General features: G+C 38.2%; 5 protein-coding genes across 5 annotated transcripts; 4 read left to right on the forward strand and 1 right to left on the reverse strand.

Annotated features, from left to right (window-relative positions):
• The first annotated feature begins 4,561 nt into the window (after positions 1-4,561).
• Positions 4,562-6,025, forward strand: LOC128896090 (phosducin-like protein). The gene is made up of 3 exons (XM_054159276.1): positions 4,562-5,204; positions 5,283-5,694; positions 5,777-6,025. The coding sequence occupies exons 1-3, from the start codon at positions 5,001-5,003 to the stop codon at positions 6,007-6,009; spliced, it is 849 nt and encodes a 282-aa protein (XP_054015251.1). The 5' UTR covers positions 4,562-5,000; the 3' UTR covers positions 6,010-6,025.
• A 67-nt stretch (positions 6,026-6,092) lies between these two features.
• LOC128896088 (uncharacterized) lies at positions 6,093-7,629 on the reverse strand. The gene is made up of 3 exons (XM_054159269.1): positions 7,452-7,629; positions 6,865-7,348; positions 6,093-6,789 (listed from the first exon to the last, which is right to left on the reverse strand). Exons 1-3 carry the CDS (start codon positions 7,483-7,485, stop codon positions 6,273-6,275), a joined length of 1,035 nt encoding a protein of 344 aa, XP_054015244.1. The 5' UTR covers positions 7,486-7,629; the 3' UTR covers positions 6,093-6,272.
• A 322-nt stretch (positions 7,630-7,951) lies between these two features.
• LOC128896075 (cell division cycle protein 27 homolog) lies at positions 7,952-14,869 on the forward strand. Its single transcript, XM_054159234.1, has 13 exons — positions 7,952-8,110; positions 8,639-8,714; positions 8,788-8,935; positions 9,003-9,386; positions 9,479-9,803; positions 9,887-10,075; positions 10,185-10,431; positions 10,519-10,699; positions 10,787-11,012; positions 11,104-11,231; positions 11,337-11,658; positions 11,734-11,881; positions 12,051-14,869. The coding sequence occupies exons 1-13, from the start codon at positions 8,087-8,089 to the stop codon at positions 12,176-12,178; spliced, it is 2,526 nt and encodes an 841-aa protein (XP_054015209.1). The 5' UTR covers positions 7,952-8,086; the 3' UTR covers positions 12,179-14,869.
• A 664-nt stretch (positions 14,870-15,533) lies between these two features.
• Positions 15,534-18,521, forward strand: LOC128896087 (phosphotriesterase-related protein). The gene is made up of 7 exons (XM_054159268.1): positions 15,534-15,807; positions 16,071-16,230; positions 16,315-16,505; positions 16,708-16,866; positions 16,945-17,109; positions 17,333-17,553; positions 18,060-18,521. Exons 1-7 carry the CDS (start codon positions 15,777-15,779, stop codon positions 18,189-18,191), a joined length of 1,059 nt encoding a protein of 352 aa, XP_054015243.1. The 5' UTR covers positions 15,534-15,776; the 3' UTR covers positions 18,192-18,521.
• A 545-nt stretch (positions 18,522-19,066) lies between these two features.
• On the forward strand, positions 19,067-21,811 carry LOC128896091 (ras-related protein Rab-38-like). Its single transcript, XM_054159277.1, has 6 exons — positions 19,067-19,319; positions 20,031-20,063; positions 20,671-20,767; positions 20,865-20,921; positions 21,093-21,337; positions 21,463-21,811. Exons 1-6 carry the CDS (start codon positions 19,088-19,090, stop codon positions 21,585-21,587), a joined length of 789 nt encoding a protein of 262 aa, XP_054015252.1. The 5' UTR covers positions 19,067-19,087; the 3' UTR covers positions 21,588-21,811.
• Positions 21,812-21,823: the final 12 nt, after the last annotated feature.

A 21,823-nucleotide genomic window follows, 5' to 3' on the forward strand; every position in this document is an offset into this window, starting at 1 on the left:
ACAGAAGATATTTCATGTATAGTTGCGTATACAGGGCGTGCCAAAATTACTGTAAGAACCGGCTTTTGTCGCTCTTGTGATTCTTTTGACGACCTCTGTCGCGCAGTAGTCACTTGTGGATAATAACAAAACTTGGAAGCATAATACCCGTATCGATGGCTACAAGACGCGATCGGTAGCTTCGCTCCAATGGATGAATTTCAACCTCGGCCACGTCGTCGCGTGTTGTTTGATTTTTTTACGCGGAGAATGCGCCCGGTGGGTGTTAAGACGTCGAGTAACGAGTAATAAATAGCGTTAACGATGCGAACCGCGGGCCCGGATCGCGCAGCGTCGATTATTAATTGTCTTCATTCGTCAAACGGAGTTTTTTTTTTTTTCTGCCCGCGCGATCCACGCACGGCGGAGCCACGATCCGATAAATCCGCGCTGGATCCCGACCGCGGGAGCCGCGACGGCCGCGACGTGGACGCGCGAGTGCATCGGAGCTCGATAATTCGAAATCGAGAGGATGATAAAACGACCGGCGTCGAAACCGTGCTGACCGTTGCAATATTGTCGCTTCGCGCGGATAGAGCGCTAAAAGATCGACGAGAGCGTTTTTGTCCTGTACGGGTAGGGAACCGTTCCTGAAGGGTGATCGATAATTCTGATTGCGGTGATTCGGGAATCGATCAAGCTGTCCAGAGACAGTGGAAGGAGTACCTTGGACGCGATGGTACGGATAACACCTTGTCCTAATTTATTGTCGCAGCGCGACAAAATCGCTCGTAGCCGAGTGAGACAAGGTGTAGGTTCCATTCGCGCTAACTTCTCAAAATGCTTTTGCCAAATTCGATTTAATGCAGGTCGAACAAGGATAGAGCGTCTTCTTTCTTTTTTTCTTTCTCTTCCTCTTCTATCCTTAACACAATTTTGGCACACATAAACGAGCGACAGGATTCATTATTACGTTATTGTACCTGATAAAGCGATACGAATTTTCACGAATTTTAATCCGGCAGCCACCGCGTCGAGTTCGCGTAGAGTCGACTTCCCTGTATTCGAAGCCGAAGACGAAGAAGTTACGAAAACAATGAAAACAGCAAACACGAGTGCTCCTTCCCGGTTGGCCGATTCCCGTTCGTGCTGGGACGTAACAGCGTATCAGAGGAATCGCCGGCGTACAAACGTTTCTATTGTATCGGCCGTAGCCGCGGTTAAAGCCGCGAAGAATCGCGAGGATCGCGTCGAAACTTCTTCGGTGAGGGATCCTCGGTTGCACGCGAAACGCTCGGCCTCAAAGGGATCGAGATGGGTCGAGGTGGTTTCGTTGCAGCGAGCCACACGATTTTCAACGGTGTGCGCCGCGTATAAATACAGGGGCGCCGCGGCGAGCGCTAATTAACGCCAGGGGAGAAAAATGATTGTCCCTTCGTTCGTCGATATCTCTCCACTTGCCAAGAGTAATTACGTTCGGAGAGGCTCGTATGAATAAAAGAGAACGGCTAGCAGCGTGCCGGGAGACCGTTTAACTTTGTGTGTTTGGGACCGCCTACCAACGCCCTGCTGCAGGGGGATTGCGCCTCGCTACATTCTAATTTCCCGTCAAGTACCGGCGACAATGTCGCGACATTCACACGTAATGCAGCCATCGGCTCTCCAAGCTGAACATCGCTTCGAGTCTTGACGCTTTAACGACCGGTAGCCGATTGATCGGCTTTTTGTCCTCAACCAGCAAGTATTTGTTACTTTAAATTGAGTTGCTTTGCTCTGTAAGCTCCCATATTTTGATATAATTCCCGGTGATAGGAAAGATCTAAGAATGAGGTCGGTAAAGTGTTAAAATTTTGCTGGATGAACTTCTTTGACCCAATCGCTGCCAACTACGAGACGTCTCGTAGTTCAAATTGAGTCACGAATTATTGCAAAAATTTTCTCTTTAAAACAACAAATTTAATATCGCTTCTCATTATCGCGAACGAGAATTCCCAAGTCCGTTTGTTCCATCTCGAAGAACTGGAATTACCACGATCCTATCCGAGAAGGCGCGACCCGTGCGCAGTCCTCGCGTGTTCGTCCACCCGTTATATAAATCTGGTCGCCTTAAATGCTTCTCGAGGCGAAACTTTTACGAGACACGCATTCGTTATCCATTAGGGTAAGTATAGCACGTGTGGTCATCCCAGCGCGTGTGTACACGGGACCGATGATATTCATGGGGACGCGAGCTATTCGTGCTCGTGTGTAGCCAAGCGTAATTGAATTATCATTTGGAGTCCATGAAAGACAGCTGAACCCATCTATAATGAGCGAAATACGCGTGACGGTGTCGCTGGGACGGTTTCGGAACAACCCCTCTAGGTGCATTTAGGCGACAATGGGACAGCCAATGAAATCTGCGCCGATAATCCCAGAGTTATCGGCGTTAAAGGACGGAACACCGTTAACCGAAATTAATTCGCGATTAATTCTAATACGTCCGCGGATTTAATGAACTGCGCCCCGCGCGACCGATTGTCCCGATGTAATTCGAATTTTGATGACGCGCGGGACACTCGACGATTTTCAACCGCGGAACAGCCACGCTCGGCCGCTTCGATTTTACGTAACATCACGTATCAAAATTATACGAGGACTTGGATTTTCGAGCGAGTAAAATCGTCGCTGGATCTTGGACTATTGTGACCTCGTTTGAAACGAGTTCCCCTTGTGGGATCGGAAGGATAGACAGGTCGAACACTTGAGTAACTCCGTTGATTCCGTTCCTCACAGTTTTATTATGGTATATTACGGACAGTGATTCGACCCGTGCTGAAGACTGAAACGGACTGTGTTGTCGCACCCGGCCATCGTCTCTTAAAAAAGGCATTCGGCGAGAAAGAAAGAAAATTAGATAGAAAAAAGAAGATAGATGGAAACGGAGAAAATTAGGAAAGTTTGTAGTAAGGATAGCGGAAGAAGATCGTAAATAAATTACTGAAGTGGTTTCGCCTGGGCCTGAATAGCGTCAGCTCTCAGGCCCCAGCGAAACCTTGAAAGGGACACGGTGAATTAGAGACGATGACAACGGGACTCTTCGCCTCGCACGGGTCTGGTCGCTGAATGTGCAGAAAATACAAAAGAGTAGAAAGTTCTACTGGGAAAGGCGTATGTGGCCCTTTGGTCGCCACACCCTCATTTTCGTTCGCTGCTCGAGAACCACCCAGTAACCGCGCTGTCCTCAAAGTTTGCTCGTCGCCGATCCCACCAGGTGATCGATCGGTTGCCAAGAGGGGCCGTGGTTTCGCGAATACCCGATACCCCCTTCCGTAAGTGTTTCTTTCGCGAGTTTCGGAGATCGCGGCGTGGCCGTAAAATGGAAATGACCCGCGGTGTAAGGTTACACAGGGGAAAGAAATGACGGTGGTCCAGCTGCTCTCACCGTTCCAGATTGTAATCTTCGCCCGGGGGACGAGAAAAAGTAAGAATGTCGTAATCTCGATTCAAACATCTGTGAGAAGAGTCTCTCCGCCATCCGGGGGTCACAACGAGGCGGCTAAGAATTTTTTTCACCGGTGAGAACCGCTCTGCGACCAGTCGTCGCGGGCACGAGAAATAATTTTTGTTCGTTCTAAACCTCGACTTCGTACCTGTACGTTGTATTTGTTCGGGATTGAAATCGAACGATGCGTCGATCGTTTCAGAAAATCAACTTTGATACGGCCACACGAGCTCGCCACCGAAATTAATGAAACTCTATATCGGCTGAATACGTTAGAGATCATATTTTACGAATAACATTCTCGCGTGCAATTGAATTCTCGTTAATAAAATACCATACACTGGACTTAACTCCCGATATAATTACGAATTTATACGGTGTGGGGGCAATTAATTCTTATTAGCAACACGAACAAACGCACGATTCTCACAGTATCGATGGTATGAAGAATTTTCGTTTGTTTCTTTTTTTTGCTATTCAAAGTAATACCGTTTTTAATATCGACAAAAAAAAATAAATATGCATGTAGGATTGAGTGACCTGCTCCTTTTCGAAATCGGTTAAAAACAAGTTAATTATCAAAAGGTGCGAAAGGTATTGGAAACTACTTTATAGTAAATATATACATGATTTTTACGTTATGGCAAGCATAGAGAATAACAAAGCAATCTTATAAACATTAGTTTGTTGACTAGAATTTGTTTAAAACCTTTTTCCTTGAAAACATGAGTTCAACTGGAGTTAGTCTGTTTAAAACTAAATTGATGATTGTTTGAGTTGAAAACATTATCTCTCTTAACTTATTATGTCATAATAATTGTTTATAAATGCCAAGCAATTGCTATATTTGACGAAATAAATTATTATTTAAAAATCTATAATGTCGGTAAATATAAACAAATGGCGCCGTCTAGTGGCCAAGTTCTGAATTAATTTTCGGAGTCTGGTCAGGGCCTCTATCGGAAGAACGCCCAAGTTTGTCCTCGAATAGTTTCTATTTTTCCTGCTACATGGCTTTTTCATTGGACAGCCGTGTATCTATGGGTATTACCATTTCTATGCAGAAAAATCTGTTGTATACCGACCGGCCAAATCGGAGAGATCTTGTGAAACGCAGTCTTAGGAACGTGTATATGTCGTCATCTTTGTGGCTTATATGAAAACAACAAAGTACACAATCACGTCGATAAATTGGGTAACACTTGAATAAATCTTCAGCGTCTTCGTAAATGAATTACGCGTATTGACATTTCGAAGTAGTTGTCGCTTGTTAGATTCTTTTATGAAACATAAATATTGTTGTTGTCTTTGATGTGATATCCTACTTATACCGAATGCTGTACACAAAATTAGCATGTAATGCTGATAAGATTTGAGACAATGTTTGTGTCGATGAAATTTTAAAAGTAGTTGCTCAAGTTTGTATGTAACAGTGATCTACTTTACACCACACTCTCTTTAATATAATAATTTGCATAACTCAACGGCCAGTGAAAGGAATTGTGTAAACGTCTTTAATTAAACAATATAATCAAATATGTCAACTTTGGAAGATAAAATTTTGGGAGAAAAGTTACATTACTATTGTAGTAGTTCAGAGGATGAAGGGAACGATTCAGCTGACTCTGATAAAGATTCGGATGATGAAAAATATGAGACGGTGATTAAGGATCCCGTAGAACCATCGTTCTCAGAATGGGGTGGAACTTCCAGTAATACAGGGCCAAAGGGTGTAATAAAAGTATGATTGTATTTAAAAATTGTTGTATATATTTATAGTTGTCGTATGTATGTAAACATTTATTGTGCATATTTCAAGGATTGGCAACGTTATAAACAATTAGAGGCAGAAAAAAGAGATGCAAATGAAAAAGAAAGACTTCAATTAATTAAAAAGTTAAGTCTATCATGTCGGACCACTTTAGACGAAGAAAAAGAACTTTTACAAACTGATCCAGATTTAGCTGAATTATTAGCCGATGAATTTCTTCTGGAGTATCAAAGACAGAGAATGAAAGAGATGCTTTCAAGAGCAGAAAAACTTCGTTTTGGTAAAGTTATTAATTTAGAAACAACAGATTATTTTTTGGAAGCAATTGACAATGAAGACAAGTCTGTAACAATTGTTGTTCATATTTATGAGAATAATGTCTCTGGCTGCGAAGCTATGAATGGATGTTTAATATCGGTTGCAGAAGATTACCCCTTTGTAAAATTTTGTAAAATTCTAGGTATGGTTTTCGAATATTATACCATTCGAAGTATTATTGCAATAGTGTTTACTATTAATTATAATAATAATTTATATTACAGGTTCAGTGGCTGGACTTAGTAAACATTTTAAAAGAGAAGGAGTACCAGCTTTATTAGTTTACAAAGCAGGTCAAGTAATAGGAAATTTTGTTCATGTAACAGATTACCTAGGAGCAGACTTTTATGCATCGGATGTTGAGACATTTTTAATTGAACATGGTATGCTTACCGATAAAAATTGTGTACCTGCCATCGTTTCGCAAAACGACAATACATTATCAGACAGTGAATAAATAGAATGGATAAGCCTTTTTTTATAATTTTCAATATTCTCTTCCTAGTACATCCTGAATAGGTTTATTAAAAACATCAGTAGTAAAAATATCATAAAATATCATATAATTTTCATTTATCTTGCTTCTATAGTTTACAGTAATAAGTAATAAAATATTTGATAACAATATAATTGTTTCTTTTTTATAAATACAGACCAATTTGTATGTTTTCTTGCAAAATACTCTAACACAATCAATGATTTCTTTAATTTACAATGAATTTACATATTCTCTAATATTTGTTTCTTTATCTTGATAGCTTTGCAGAAATATAAGTAAGTCTTTAAAACTTCATCGTATTCTGAATTTTGTAAGCTTTCATAATGTTTCTTTAAATTTTCTTTTTCTTTGACTTCATTCATTGTTACAAATAATTTTTCATCTATGGCTGCATTTAATATTTTATAAGCATCAATTGTTACTGGTGTTTCCTTATACATTCTCATGATACACGTCAACTTTGTAATTTTTGCTTGCACTTGTGCAACTTGAGCTTGTAATAATATATATTCTGCTTTTTGTAAATAAATCGCATTAGTATCTTTGTATTTGAGATTTTTCCACTTGTTAATCAAAGTTCTATATTTGACAATGTCAACTTCATACTGCGAACACATTTCTTCGATCTTATCTTTCCATTCCAGCATTTGTACTTCATGAATGTCAAATAAAGTTGTACGAACATTACTTTCGGTTGACCTCATTATTTCTTTCATATTTCCTCCCAGAGAATCATATCTGGAACATTATAAATTTATCACATATGTGTACCTTATGTGTACCTTAACTTAGTAAATACTGAATATATTAAACCTTAATATAAAGCTGTGTATCTTTTCTCGTAACAATGTTTCCGTATAACATTTGACATTTATTATCTCTTCATAACTGAGAACATAATTTGGTAAATCACGAATTCCCAAAACTGTTAATTTCTCGTGTAAATTATTTGATGTAGACGGCATATGCATGTATTTATTACATTCGTGAATCAAAAGTAATCCTTTCAATTTATTAACAACATTCTCAGACAGTATTCCCTTTACATTCAATGCTGCCTCTTTTATGCATTCCAGAATAATTTTGCTTTTTACATGTTCACTTATGCTTTCCTCACACTGATTAAAACATCTTATAATTTTCTGTAAATAATTCGTCCCTTGGTTAAGGTTTGTGATGTTCCTACTTGAATTCCTTGTGAAACTACATTGTCGTTCGAATATATTTCGTAAGGAATCTGCTCTTCCCATTAATCGACTGCAACTCACACGCGAAATCCGTGAGATACTATGTATATCTGAGAATAAACATAATATTACAAATATAAATGTTATTCTTCGTGTCTCGTAACTTGTTAAATTGAGGTAAACTACAAATCGACAAATTAACGATTGACATACCTGATATTTGACTTAAATCACCATAATTACTCATATTGTTGATTTATAATAATACTTGTTGTTATCACAATTACGAAAGCTCGTTGGACTCGTTGGCTCGTTGTTCAACAAAAACTTTCAAATTCAAACGATCAAAGATACTTCAAGATAAGATGGAGTATGTGGAAATTCCCTATGTTCAAAGTGTATTCAAATGATTCGTTATGATAAAAAAAAATAGAAAATATTTATTCTTCTGGCATTTTTATTGCAATATATCATACTTTAATCGAATTGTATCATGATACAATTACGATATTGTTATAAGACAAGGATATTATCAAAATTCTCAGTTATTCTATTGGTCGCTTCTCCTGTAATTAGTGTTTACTATCTTATCACTCGCGTTCCTCACAGAACTATCATCTGCACCCTCCTTCAAGTCCTTATCTATTAATTTCTTATGTAGATGACGTTTCTGTCATGTTGGTAACCCTTTGTTCTGAAGTTAGTTGTTCACTTCAAAAGAATCGGAGCAAAGATGGACTCCTAAGAAATTTTTATACACAGCAGTCATTCGACTTTGGATTTTCTTCATTAAATTTCCTTGGAACGTTTGAGATTATTCTTATATGAACGAGCCTGCCGTGTGAACGATGATCGTACAGGAGCCAGTGCAGGTAAAAGTCGCGAAAGTTCAGGAGACAACCAGTGACGTGCGATTTTCTATCGAGCGTATCCACACTTATTGATACTGACATCAGAAAATTGAAATCGTTTGCGCGTACGTTTTCTTCTTAAAGGGAAATTGATTTGGAGATTTTCGCGTTATATTGCGATACTCCATTTCTTTCGTGGTATTATATCGTTTGTCGAATTATCAAGGTTTCAGCCAATATTCGATTAAATGTATTTTTCCGTGAGGGTGTACTTGTTTAGGGTTGTTTGCTTTAGCGAAATGGACGTAAATGGGAGGGGATACGACTATAAATAAGTACAAACGTCGTAAACGTTTACGTGTTTTTTCTCGTATTTTCTATCTAAATTTACAAACTTTTCTAACTTCAAATGTGTCATTTTGTAGACTATTAATTACATTGGTACTATGTATTTAGTTTATGTTTCATAGAACTGTAATAATTAAATGCTTATTATTGCAATGTCTGTATGTGTATTTCATCAATATATTATGATATATGTAATTGCAGGCAGCCATATGGCATTGTTTAAATCATTATGCTTATCCGGATGCAATATTTTTAGCGGAAAGGTTGTGCGCTGAAGGTAAGTTTCTGGTTTCAATTTTTTTATAGATTCAGTTTTTTTATATTATGTTATTAATCAAAATGTTTTATAGTTGACACCGAAGAAACTTTATTCCTCTTGGCAACGTGTTATTATCGTTCGGGACGAGTTAGACAAGCTTACGCATTACTTTCTAAAAAATCCCCAAACTCGGCGCAATGCAGATTTCTCTTGGCCAAATGTTGTTACGATTTAGAAAAGTAAGTGCAAAGCTATTTCCTTCTAGCATTTTAATATTATCCTATGTTTTAACGCACGAGTTTTTAGATACGCAGAAGCGGAAGCGGCGATAATAGGAGGGTATTACAAACAATTGAAAAATTTAGAAGAAATTATAACTCAGTTCGGCGAACATGCATGTTTCTCGCTTCAGATTATAGCTAAGATTTATTACAAAATGATGCGCACCGCGAAAGGAAACGATGCGCATAAATTGGCTTTAAAGTTGAATCCATTTTTATGGCATTCGTTCGAAGAATTATGTAATGTTGGGGAAGTGGTAGATCCTGCAAAAGTTTTTCAGTTAGACAAATTAGACAATTTTGCAATGTGCCATGGTAGTATATCTACTCCCATATATGCCACAGAATCTGATCTCATTGTACCTCTGAATAATACGAATGGTACACCTACTACAAATGGCAACACCGTGTACGTACATACTTATTATAACAATGTATGCAAGAGTTATTTGTTACAAAATTGGTGTGAGTCTGTCTATATTTGTTTTTTCAATCCTGTAGTACTCCGGCACAAATAACAACAGCATCGACTATAATGAACGGTATAGGACCTGGTGTACGGTTGTATTCTTCTGTTGATGAGAGCCCACAAAATCTACCAACGCATTATAGTAATTGTTCTTCGATATCACCAAGACCTAAGCTTCCGCGATACCGTAGTATGTTCAATAATACTATGAGCCCCCTAACACCAAGTTTTGGTATCTTACCATTGGAAAGCAATTCACCTGAACCAACAGTACTACCTTCGCATATTACTCTTACAGAAGCTAACGATCAGAAAAGTTTAGTAAAACGCGTAACTAGTTTAAAAGCTCATGTCGGGGTAAGTTTTAAATATCAATCTTTAAATTCTTGCATATGCAACGCGTACCTATGTACTGTATAATGTAATATTTTGATGCACAGCACTTAATATCGAGGAAAGATACACCTTTACAGCAAGGGAAACCAGTATTTTCACAGTCAGGAAATACGAGTAATAGCGCTAATATCGTAACAGTGACGCCTACTACTCCAACACCTGCACCACCAACACTACAAGGTACCAATGTTAGGCGTTCATCGAGACTTTTCAGTCATAGCTATTCAGTGAAGGTAGTTATTTCTTCTTTTTTTAAATTTTTCATTTCTAAATATACCTAAATATTAATGTTATATCGCTTAGAAATTACAATCGATATATATATATTTGTTTGTTTATTAGGAAAACAATAAATCTCCCAATAGAAATAAATTTACTACACCTAAATCCCCATCTCGAAAAACAAAAGCTAGACTTTCAAAGACTAATTTAAATAAAGCGAATTTCAACGAGCTAAATGAGCGAAATCGAAATGAAAAGGAAAAAACGGAAACTATTACGTCGGAAAAAGCTGTAGCTAACGTCAATGCATTGAACAATCAAAGTAATATCAATTTTTGCGCAGTAACACTCCAAAAACAATGCGCTGGTATGTTAACATTGTAACTCCATCTTTAGAAGGATACTCATATCTTATACTACCTTAATTACAACTTGGTTCTTCTTACATTTTTAGAAGGTTTAATGTCACTGCTACGCGAATTAGGAATGGCATATCAACATTTAAGTCAATTTAATTGTACTCAAGCTGTTGAAATATTAAGTGTTCTTCCAGCGCAACACTATAACACAGGATGGGTGTTATCCATGCTAGCTCGTGCGCACTTTGAGATGATAGATTACAAAAAAGCTGCCAGGTAAAGTCCAGTAAATTTCTACTACATTGATTTAATTTTTAGCGAATCAACCACCCCGAAATTCTAACTCGTCGTTTGGGTGTACAGTTATTTTGCAGAAGTGAGACAATTGGAACCCCAAAGGACTGAACTTATAGAAATTTATAGTACGGTTTTATGGCATTTGCATGCCGAGGTGCAGCTCTCTACTCTCGCGCAAGAGCTCGTTTCCGAAGATCGCAATTCACCAGCTGCTTGGTGCGCTACCGGAAATTTATTTTCTGCGCAAACCGAACATGAAACGGCAATTAAATTCTTCCAAAGAGCCATTCAGGTATGTTATTTATTTCGACATTTTGTTATTCATGGAAGCTTATTGATTATAATTTAGCTAAATGAAAGTTGTATGTTCTACAAATCTATAGGTAGATCCCAATTTTCCATATGCCTACACACTTCTTGGTCACGAATATGTGATGACAGAAGAATTAGATAAGGCTATCACTGCATTTCGTAACGCCATCAGGCTTGACTCTAGACATTACAATGCATGGTAAGTTTATCAAACGAGTGTATAGATTTTACTAGAGTCTCAAAGAAATATAGGCGGTGACTTGATCGGTTAGAGTAATCGCAATGTATGACTTTTGCATGACAGGTTTGGATTAGGAACGATATTCTCCAAACAGGAGCAGTATAGCTTAGCCGAATTACATTTCAAGCGTGCACTACAAATTAATCCGCAGAATTCTGCGATAATGTGCCACATCGGTGTTGTACAACATGCACTGAAGAAAACTGATCAAGCTTTAAAAACTTTAAATACTGCGATTGCAAACGACCCCAACAATACGTTATGCAAATTTCATCGTGCAAGTATTAATTTCTCGATTGGCCGGCATGCAGAAGCGCTTAGGGAATTCGAGGAGTTGAAAAATATTGTACCCAAAGAGTCTCTAGTCTATTATTCGATAGGAAAGGTAAAAATCATTATTTTTCACCTGTATTGTCTTATACAATTCGAATTTCCTTATCTACGTTCATTGTTCGTACAGGTGCATAAAAAGTTGGGTAATACGCATCTGGCGCTAATGTACTTTAGTTGGGCGACAGATCTAGATCCAAAGGGTGTCAACAGTCAAATTAAAGAAGCTATATTGAGTCCAGGTCAGGGAGACGAGGAATCTCCGGCAACTCAGTCAGGTGACTAATCTACGATATATAAGAGGAGATCGCAACTTGAACGTTTGTTTTATCTTAACTTAAAAATGCTCGTTTAGATTGCGACCTCCACTTTAGTAATCTAATTTTCAAGTACCTAACGATATCTTTTTAACAATCATATTTATTTATTTTCGTTCCGCGCGTACAGACGAACCACAAGTACAGAACAATTCGATGGAGCAAGAGATCGAAAGCAACAGAGAGGGAAGTGCTGCGGGACTGGCAGCAAATGTATCAGTCGAAGCTCACGCTGACGACAGTGACGATAGTTTATGAAGATAATCTATTGTGTGCAAGATTGCCATGGAATGAAGCATCGTTGCGCGTTGCTAATTGTCTTTTCTATTGGTCGTACCGATCAATCATTCAGAAAACCAATTTGACTCATTCTGAATTCATACTTTCGCGCGCACTCGTCAATTTCATCTTAGCAGTGCTTTGTTATTAGACATTTAATATTTATAATATCCTTCTTAGTCCCGTAGTATTGCGTCCCTTGGGTAAACGGGCCCCGTCTTTCCATTTTCTGGATCGTACGATTTATTTTCTTTTTCTATCAGTCTCCTCCTCTTCCTCCTCCTCCTCCTCCCCCCCCCCTACATCCCAGCACGACGAAAACGAATACGTTAACGAATAATCGATATAATCCGTGAAAGAGATAAATTCCACGAAACGAATATCATCCATTCTATCGATTTGTACATTACGCGTTTCTCTGTATATTTTTTACGATTAATTCGTCTTATTTTTATATATATATATATATATGTATACGTTCGAGCGTTTCATCATTTTCTTTTAAGGATTTACGGTTTAGTACAGACTGTATCGCGTTCGAAGGATGGACGAGTGTAAACGTTAAGCATGCCGTATGTAGATAGGGAATATAATTAATTAACCGAATAAGTAAGTACGAGGAAGTGTAAATGTAAATTATTAATTACCGTATTATCAATTTTATTATTATTATTACCATTAGTGCTATCGGTACTATTATCCATAATAATTACCATTGTTGATTTAGCGATCACGGAAATATTTTTTTTTCTATTCTCTTTTTTTGGCCATGTCTACATGGCCATCGGACGATCGTGCAATTCTCGTCGCGAGTGTCGTCGATCTGGATCAGATTCTACCAGAACACGTACCACACGTTGTTCGCGCTTATCGGGTATCTTGAAAGTCCAACGCACATATTTATTGGTAAGAAATAGTCCAGTATTCGAAATAAAATGCATTCTACGATTAAGTATTTTCTGTTCACGCTAATTAATATACTGCGGAGTTTTGTAGATTTATAGGAAATTGAATGTACGAAAAACTACAAAATACACGCAGTATGCTATAATATAAAGATATATTGAAAGTAGGGTTTATACTATAATATTTGCAGAGTAAAATAAATTTCTATCTAGGTCAAATTTTTGTAGATAAGTTTGCAAACATATTATTTTGCATAAAGATCCGCAGTCTACTAATTAACGATCTGGCGTGCCTTAGGTATCTTTCGCTTTGTATCGTGTAATTATTTAACTGTTATCTCCACTGAATATTAAGTACCGCGATTCTAGTTAATCATCATTGTCACTCGAAACTCGTGCAATAGAATTCTTGTTCGAAAACGATCAACTGAACGATCCAGAATAAATTTCTGTATTAGATTTTCCAGATGACCCCGCGAACTAACGAATTATTTAATCGCGCGCAGCAGAATCTCCTTAACGTGACATCCAGCGAAATTCGGATCCAGATCGAAACGTACCGGTGTATACTCGAATGATGAAGTGATTTAGGCGAACGCTGCACGAACCGTTTGCTCAAGGAGAAAATGTCGTAGCATTTTATATTCTATACATTCGAAAGGGGAAGAGAGAGACGTAACGAGACAAATAGACGAATTGCCGACTAAGACGTGTATATATATATAATATACATTTATGTGATACGGCATCTCGTCCCCCTTATTTTCTCGATTAAAGCGTGTAACAATTATTTGAACCTCGCGGAGGGACTCGTTTGTCAGCGACAGCATCGTCGAAACCAAAGTAGAGATGTGCGGAATCCTTATCCAGATAAAATGCTCGAATAACGAATAAAATATAAAGAATGTTCGAGCCATTATTCGTTTCGATTATACAATAAAATTAATGCTACTTTAATTCCTCGAGCTTTTTTCGGATAAGTTTTCTCTGCAACAGCGAATCCTCTCTAAAAGGAGCAAAGATTCTCTAAGAGGCGCGATAAGAGCGCTCCTCTATACCGTGTAAAAGAAGCGGAAGATAAAAATGAGATTCCTTGGAAGGATATTCATTAAAAATGCGTTTCAATTCGAGTCCCTCGTTAGATTTTAAATTAAGATCGTCGCGTGCATGTACATACCGCTTAAGGTTCAAGAGGCCCTCCGCGAGTCGTAGATCGAGATACGCTTTTCCATTTCATTTTTTTCTTTTCATTGCTGGCGTCTTACTTCGTTTTTCGTTTAACTTTATTTATTTATTCCGTTTATTTTCCTACTTTTTTTTTTCGTTTCGCACTCGGTTAACGAATGTAACACGACCGAGGGAGAGATCGGGATTTTCTTCGTTGTTTGTTCGGTTAGCGTTTAAATGTGAACGTCGACCTGTGTCGTCTACGAGTTCAATACGCTTTTTAGTTGTAAGAAATGAAAGCGAGATCACCGTGCTCTGCGGGGTTCGAACGGGATAAGTGTTCACATTTTCGCGATGCATGGTTCGATTAAAATATGGAAAAAAGAAAAAAAAAACATCCTATGGATCTAAATAGTCTTTTTCACTCCCGTGAGCGATCAGGGGATGAGCGTATGCGATGGTTTTTGCTTCGTCTGTCTGGTTCTTGTAATAGTAATTAAACGAAATCAAGTTTGAGCAACATTAAGGGGCGTTGTCGTGTTACTCGTTGCAAACAGATGTACGTGCAAAAATAAAGGCCTGCACTTTGTATGATACACTGTAACTCTTCTTCTCTTTATTTTTCACACTCTTTTCTTTTACACCGCACAACTTCGACACGGGATCGCGATGGGGATCGCGTCACTCTTTGAAGATACAGTTTGTCGAACACGTGGGGATGCATTGTAAATGTGGTACACCGGATGGTTTCACTGTAATAAACTACCGTTTTCTTTAACGCAAATCGTATCTTTAATGTCCAGTAACACAGACTGCTACCGATCGTGGTAGAATGGATCTTGTTTTCGAGGTGGTGCCATTTTTACGGCTGTTATCGTATTATCCCTCTATTTTATTCTTTATTAATCTATTTATCTTGTATATATTAATTACACACATATTTAATTACGTTATTGAAAAACGTTGGTTCCATTTGTATTATTGCAAGTGAGATATAGAAGCTTAAACTAGAAGACGCATCAGGATTCAGTGTCCTTGCATCGTCCCCCTTCAAATAATTACTTAACAACGTTTCTGTAACTGTTGCCAACAAAATAATCTGTGAAAAATTCCATAAATTCAAATACTTCTTCGGATCATTCCGACAGAGTTCTTCACGAGCGACTTCGCTTAAGAGATACGGGTTATCAATGATCGCATTAGCGTTGTTTAAAAAATAAGATATCTTAAGTCGTGAAAGCCTGACGAAAACTTTGCACCGCGTTCAATCGACAGAATCACATTTTACATACACGTCGCGTAGCAAATGAGTATTGCTCCAATGTATCGGTAGAGATAAGAAAATATCATCTCTTCTATCAGCTTGTAGTTAGTTCAGCTCGAAGATGATCGTCTAACGTGCGATTCTCTAAGACGTTGGGACGTTTTTACTTTCGTGGTTTCACTTTTCTTAAAGTCGTTGGAACCTGAAGAAAAATATAAATCTTCGCGTGTTCGAGGGAACGATGGAGAACGCTAACAGATGCGTACAAACTGGTAAGTGTATTCAAGACTTGATACTCTTAGTAATCCTCCTTTCATACGCGTAAATTCAACTTTAACGTATCTAGTTTTTGTAATACACTTTAACTTTTCCACTGTCGAGTCATCAACTTTGGTATTCTTCCCTTTGTATGAGTAGCTTCATTTCTACTTTCATAATTAAAATCAAGCTCAACTAAATTGCCATCAAAGTTGTTTATTAACTTATTCGTTTGATATGCTAAGCTAATTGTCACAAATTTGGCTCGTTTGCTCAGTACTCGGAGAAAAGGATCTGAACCGTCTCGGTAGAGTTCTTACTCACGAGCATCTGTCTTTGGTATTCGACACATTTTACGTCCCACCTCCGGCCCATTTGGAGCGTTTTCTGGATAAGAAGATCGAGCTTAGGAATGTTGGATTCGTCAGACAATATCCGTGCGTTTAAAGTATATTATATTTACGGCGATGGATCAGGGATCCAAATAATAATAATAATGTAACGTGAATTTTCGCTTACAGTTACAGTAATTTATACAATTTAATGTTGAACGATAAAGACTCGATGGACGCCGTCTTGGAAGACATGAAACTCTATCGCGAATTTGGCGGTGGTACTATCGCGGAGAATAGTAATTATGGTTTGAAACGCGACATTATGTTAATGAAGAAAGTTAGTAAAGAAACTGGCGTCAATATCATCGCTGGAACAGGTATCTATTTTTCTACTAATTTCTATCGGATGATCAAATTCGTAATGAAAATTTCAATGGGAGAAGTTTCCTCTTTTATACGCATGTGGATCACTCGCGTTGTTCGTTTTGATCATCCATATTTTTAACTAAAGTCTTTTTTAAAAATTCTCCAACAAAATTATATTATTACTTTATCATTGGGTTAACTAATCGTGCGAAGGCTATTATGTTGCTGCCACTCAAAGTGCAAGCGAGCTCCGATTATCCAAGGAAGAAATGTACAATACAATGTTAAGAGAAATGACTATTGGCTGCGAGGAGTGTCCCGACGTAAGAACAGGATTCATTGGAGAAGTCGGAAGTGCTTGGCCAATTGAAGGTGCGTAAATATTATATTCGATTATTATTTCCGATAATTTTAATAGATATAATAGATTTGAGACTTTGTTTCAAGCAGATTTTGAGAAACGGGCTATTCTAGCAACCGGAGAACTTCAAGCACAATTAAAATGCCCTGTTACTTTTCATCCGGGAAGAGATCCTGCGGCTCCATTTGAAATAATGCGACTCTATCAAGAAGCGGGTGGTGACTCGCGAAAAGCGATTCTCTCTCATCTAGATCGTATGTTCGATTCGTTATTGCATTCAAGCATCCAAGCATCCAAGGATCTAAGAATCCAAAAATCTAAGAATCCAAAAATCTAAGAATCCAAGCATCAAGTATTCAACTATCAAACATCCAAATATCAAGTATCAAGTATCCAAACCATCCAAACACCAATCATTTAACCATCAAGCACCAAAATAACCAAACATCGATCAAATATCAATATGTTGGTAAACAGGAACCTTCTTCAACGATCAGCAGCTTTTGGAGTTTGCCGACGAGACGAAATGTTATTGCCAACACGATCTGTTCGGGACCGAATGCTCTTTTTATCAGTTATCTGCGTCGGTAGACATGCCATCCGACGCGCAACGCATCGACCGCGTCAAAATACTACGAGACGATAATAAATTGGACCGCGTGCTTTTAAGCCACGACATTCACACTAAGCATAGATTAGTACGTATCTAAGAATACATTAATTGTTTCAACGAACGGGTCTTCAAAGGATACTAGCTCGGAATACGATAAGATACGTAATGCCGGCTTGCAGCCATTTTTTTGATAGCTTGTTATCTACAGAAGCAACTAAATATTTTGAATTGTATCGTACAACAAGTGAAATCCGAGATTTATGTTTACTGGTACTTTCCTACTCGAAGTGGGTACGTGTTCTATCGGATTCCGATCTAAGGTCCTTTAAGTTTAGGGGTACGGATGGTATATGGCATGTACACTCCATTTCAATACCACGTTGGAAACTGTTATTTATTTTTAGTTCTTATTAAATTTAAATTTAGGTAACGTGTATTTTATTTGCGATTAGCGACTCATTATGTACGAACAAAATATTTATTGCTTCCAAAGTGCGAAAGCTTGTGTACGCAGCAGTTCGTGAGTTTCAAGTCCTGCCATATACGAATACCGTTATAATGTGCGATATTCCATTTTATTTGTTGAAACAGATTGCCTTTGGTGGCCACGGATATTCTCATGTCTTCAAGAACGTTGTACCGAAAATGTTGCTGAAAGGTTTCACTCGAGAAGAAATCGACACCATAACTATCCATAATCCGAGGACTTGGTTGTCACCCTAATCACCTTTATTACAACCTATCGACTTTTATTGCGTAGTCTTAATCCACCGAACAAAAGTGAAAGAATCGAATAGTTACGAAAGCTATAATCTGTACAAAATTATAATTCAACATATAATTGAGGAACAAAATCAAATGACGTCATCGTGCAACCGTTGACAACCTTGGCATTACACCATAACAAAAGCATGAAATATAATTCATAGCGATATCGCATTCTTCTTTAATGACCTAAGACACACTTGCGTGCCAGAAGCAGATTAAGCTAATTTAAAACGATCCCACAAACTACAGATACGACTCTTGTATAAATACACTCTGTTCGAATAATTCTTTGTACAATTTATTTCCCCTGATCTATTTGTATATACTTCCTGCATAAATTATTCCTTCATTATTTCGTAATTTCTAGTTTCATTAATCACTTCAACCTTAACACTCTTCGTTTCTTAAGTAACTCCAAGGGACTCACTTTTCAGAACTGACTTAAACTTCAACATTCTAAGCTGCATAAACGACTTCGATAGCGACTTCCTTCCTACAAGTGACCGAAACTTTAACATTCTAAATTTCACGTATGACTTCGACAGTGGTACCTTCCTAATCACAAATGTCTAACTTTAACCCCGTCATCGATGTCGACAATCTTGATTTCAAAAAATGCTATCGATCCACTGAATCTTCCAAAAAGGATAAGGATCATGGAGAATCAACGTCGATGAAACGTTTAGAACGCAAACTAACGTTATTCGTAGCTCCCTAAAAAGAGTCGATCATCCGAATCGACGTGTACAAGAACGATCCTCGGTGTTTACAAAGAGTACCGCAGGATAAAGGCGATAACGCGCGCTAACGTCACGATAGATCGCCAGTGGAGCCAGGGGGGAAGACGACCCATGAGCTCGAGGCTCTCGTCTCCCTCGGTTCGGCGCGATTTAGTTTACTACCCGGGCGAGAAGGCGACGCAGTGTCGTTCTTCTGGATCACGAGGAACGATCCGAAACAGGCGAACAGTGATCCACGGGATGAATACACGTAAACCGAGGAGGGACTCGGATGTCCTGTTGTCCAAGTTCGGTCACAAGGAGTTCCTCTTCAAGTTCCTCGTGATTGGTGACTATGGCGTCGGTGCGTTGAGGCTGTTTCACGCTTCAATTAATATTCCTACAGTTATCTAGTCGTTTCTAAGCACTTTTCTCTTCCCTGTGAGACCACTAGAGTACTTACTTATCCAGCAGTGAGAAATAAACAAGAAGAAGACGATCAAGGAAAACAGTTGTTTTTTTTTTTGAGGTGGTCAAGAAAGCAGTTTTCTTGATAAATTTGTTATTGAAGAAAGAACGTAAGATTTTAATTTGAAATTTCACGCACGCTTTCATTATGTTTCCTCGACACTTCGTCGATGCGAGTGCATTAACGAGCTCGTCCTTGACATCGTATCTTCTTCTTTCTCGAGCGTATATCTAGCATTTAAAAATTACACGATTCATTGATAAGCTCGACTTGCAGACGTTACACACGATACGAGTTCTTTGCTTCAATTAAAGTTGATATCAATATTGGGGGAAAAAAAAGAAAAGAAATACGAAGTTTGCTCGATGATAAATCGTCGAGAAACATTATTTTAAAACAACACATATAGGTATAGTTTGTTCGCTGGACGTCATCTGCGCTGAACCCAACGTAATCATTAAATGCTGTTTTCTCATTAACGTAATTTAGTAGCGAACGATACAAAAATTTATTGCATATTAATAACGATAGTATTTAGTATTGTTTTGATTTCTACTCAAAAGGAGAAGATTACGTGAATAACAATTGCGTGTTAATTCGTTTCAGGGAAAACAGCGCTCGTCAGAAGATATACAGAAGGTAACGAAAATCATGCTTGTTTGTAATAATACTTAATCGGTTGCTCTTTGTATACGATGGTATTGTTAAATAAGTGCATTGCTGGCGAGAGTGAGGTTGGTGCGGGAGGAACCTTACCCTCGCTAGGACCAGTTATAAATGCCCACATTGTGTCTAAGCGTTCTTGTTAAAAACAAATTTTGTAATAAATACCTAACAAGTAAACGTTCAGTTTTATAAGAGCTATCCAAAAAATAACAAATTAATGCCACTTTTCATTCTTACAAATTTAGGATGTCCCGTCCCTTTTGTCCTATAACAGTTACCTCCTAACAATAAATACCTAAAAGAGTAGCCATAGTAAACGGAAAGGTAGGAAGTCCGAACGAAGTATCACGAGTCAGACACGTGCTTATTGTTCATGACCCATATTCCTTACGTTAAACCACGCAAGTGACCGAATAGAGGCACGGAATTAATTTCTACGCCTAATAAACAATGTAAATTCTTCTCAATGTCTAACGCGGAAAGCCAGTTATTGTCACCCGTGCGGAAACGAAACGTCCAATTTCTATGAAACATGATCACCGTTGTTTGCGTCAATACCGTTTGCAATTATTCTTTGCAGGAAGGTTCACATCAAATTACAAGATTACCATAGGAGCCGATTTCGCGATAAAAACGCTCGATTGGGATCCTCACACTAAAATAAACTTGCAACTATGGTATTGTCGATGCGATCATTCGCCAGTTCAAGCCATTTTCCACTTATTGTGGGCATGGCGTAGCATTATTGCTTCATGTCTTCGCTCTAATTTTCAGGGATGTCGCGGGCCACGAGAGGTTCGGATATATGACCAGAGTTTATTACAAGTATGCGTGAGTATTTGTTAAAGTGGAGATTCAAAGTTAATTTAAGATGTTGAGTTAAATGGGTGAAATAAATGGGTTAATTTAAATAAGATAAAACGTAACAAAACGTCCATCTGCATGGAAACAATTGTCGGAAATTTCGTCGAGTTTTCAGTCACTGTGTACGTCATTTTACAGAGTGGCTGCAGCTTTGGTTTTCGACATCTCGCGAGTAGCGACGTTCCAGTCGATAAAGAAATGGCTCTCCGATCTGAGGGAAAAGGTCACGCTGCCGGATGGAACAAATATACCCGTAGTTCTTTTGGCGAATAAGTGCGACGTCCCTTGTCCGGTGGTACCAACCGAGCAAATCGCAAAATTTTGCAAGGAGAACGACATAGGCGCCTGGTATATAACTTCTGCTAAAGAAAATACAAATATCGGTGAGTGCAATTATTTTCTTTTTTTTTTTTTTAAGAACTGTAAATTTTTATTAGAAAAATAAGAAATCTGGCCATCTCTGTCTGTCGTTAACGTATAATATAAAAATGTTTCTATTCTCTTGCAGACGTGGCGATGCGATATTTAGTGGAAAACGTGCTCAAATCGAAAATCGACGGAGGAGTGCGCGATTCCATCAGGCTGCGAGACAAGCCTGCGATTCGAGACAAAAATCCTTGTTGTAAATCCTAATCGATGCACGGATTACAGAAATCTCATTTATGGTATCGCCGTCCTCATCCCAAAGAGTTAACCTTTTTTTTTTTATACAAATTTTTACCCGTTTTACATCCATATAAAAGAGACTGAAAATTACTCGCGTGCTCTTAGGTATCGTATATGTAGTCGTGCGAGATATACGCGCGAGTTCCAAGCGAAAAGGAAAGGTACAACGTGTACAATAAAAACAAGTTTTTTTATTTAATTTG

This window comes from Hylaeus anthracinus, unplaced genomic scaffold (assembly GCF_026225885.1).
Source record: "Hylaeus anthracinus isolate JK02 unplaced genomic scaffold, UHH_iyHylAnth1.0_haploid 5, whole genome shotgun sequence".
NCBI lineage: Eukaryota > Metazoa > Arthropoda > Insecta > Hymenoptera > Colletidae > Hylaeus > Hylaeus anthracinus.

What these genes read in the sequence shown, in the direction of transcription:
- LOC128896075 (XM_054159234.1), top strand. Translation starts at nt 8,087, where the DNA reads ATGATCGTACAGGAGCCAGTGCAG. An exon ending in TGTTGTTACGATTTAGAAAA is followed by an intron (nt 8,936 to 9,002) that starts GTAAGTGCAAAG and finishes ACGAGTTTTTAG; the next exon opens with ATACGCAGAAGCGGAAGCGG. An exon ending in GTTTAAAAGCTCATGTCGGG is followed by an intron (nt 9,804 to 9,886) that starts GTAAGTTTTAAA and finishes TTTGATGCACAG; the next exon opens with CACTTAATATCGAGGAAAGA.
- LOC128896091 (XM_054159277.1), top strand. Translation starts at nt 19,088, where the DNA reads ATGAGCTCGAGGCTCTCGTCTCCCTCGGTTCGGCGCGATTTAGTTTAC. An exon ending in AAAATAAACTTGCAACTATG is followed by an intron (nt 20,768 to 20,864) that starts GTATTGTCGATG and finishes TCTAATTTTCAG; the next exon opens with GGATGTCGCGGGCCACGAGA. An exon ending in AGAGTTTATTACAAGTATGC is followed by an intron (nt 20,922 to 21,092) that starts GTGAGTATTTGT and finishes GTCATTTTACAG; the next exon opens with AGTGGCTGCAGCTTTGGTTT.
- LOC128896088 (XM_054159269.1), bottom strand. Translation starts at nt 7,485, where the DNA reads ATGAGTAATTATGGTGATTTAAGTCAAATATCAG. An exon ending in TGATTTAAGTCAAATATCAG is followed by an intron (nt 7,349 to 7,451) that starts GTATGTCAATCG and finishes GTTTATTCTCAG; the next exon opens with ATATACATAGTATCTCACGG. An exon ending in ATACACAGCTTTATATTAAG is followed by an intron (nt 6,790 to 6,864) that starts GTTTAATATATT and finishes ATAATGTTCCAG; the next exon opens with ATATGATTCTCTGGGAGGAA.
- LOC128896090 (XM_054159276.1), top strand. Translation starts at nt 5,001, where the DNA reads ATGTCAACTTTGGAAGATAAAATTTTGGGAGAAAAGTTACATTACTAT. An exon ending in GGCCAAAGGGTGTAATAAAA is followed by an intron (nt 5,205 to 5,282) that starts GTATGATTGTAT and finishes GCATATTTCAAG; the next exon opens with GATTGGCAACGTTATAAACA. An exon ending in AAAATTTTGTAAAATTCTAG is followed by an intron (nt 5,695 to 5,776) that starts GTATGGTTTTCG and finishes TTTATATTACAG; the next exon opens with GTTCAGTGGCTGGACTTAGT.
- LOC128896087 (XM_054159268.1), top strand. Translation starts at nt 15,777, where the DNA reads ATGGAGAACGCTAACAGATGCGTACAAACTG. An exon ending in CAATATCATCGCTGGAACAG is followed by an intron (nt 16,506 to 16,707) that starts GTATCTATTTTT and finishes AATCGTGCGAAG; the next exon opens with GCTATTATGTTGCTGCCACT. An exon ending in TTCACACTAAGCATAGATTA is followed by an intron (nt 17,554 to 18,059) that starts GTACGTATCTAA and finishes TTGTTGAAACAG; the next exon opens with ATTGCCTTTGGTGGCCACGG.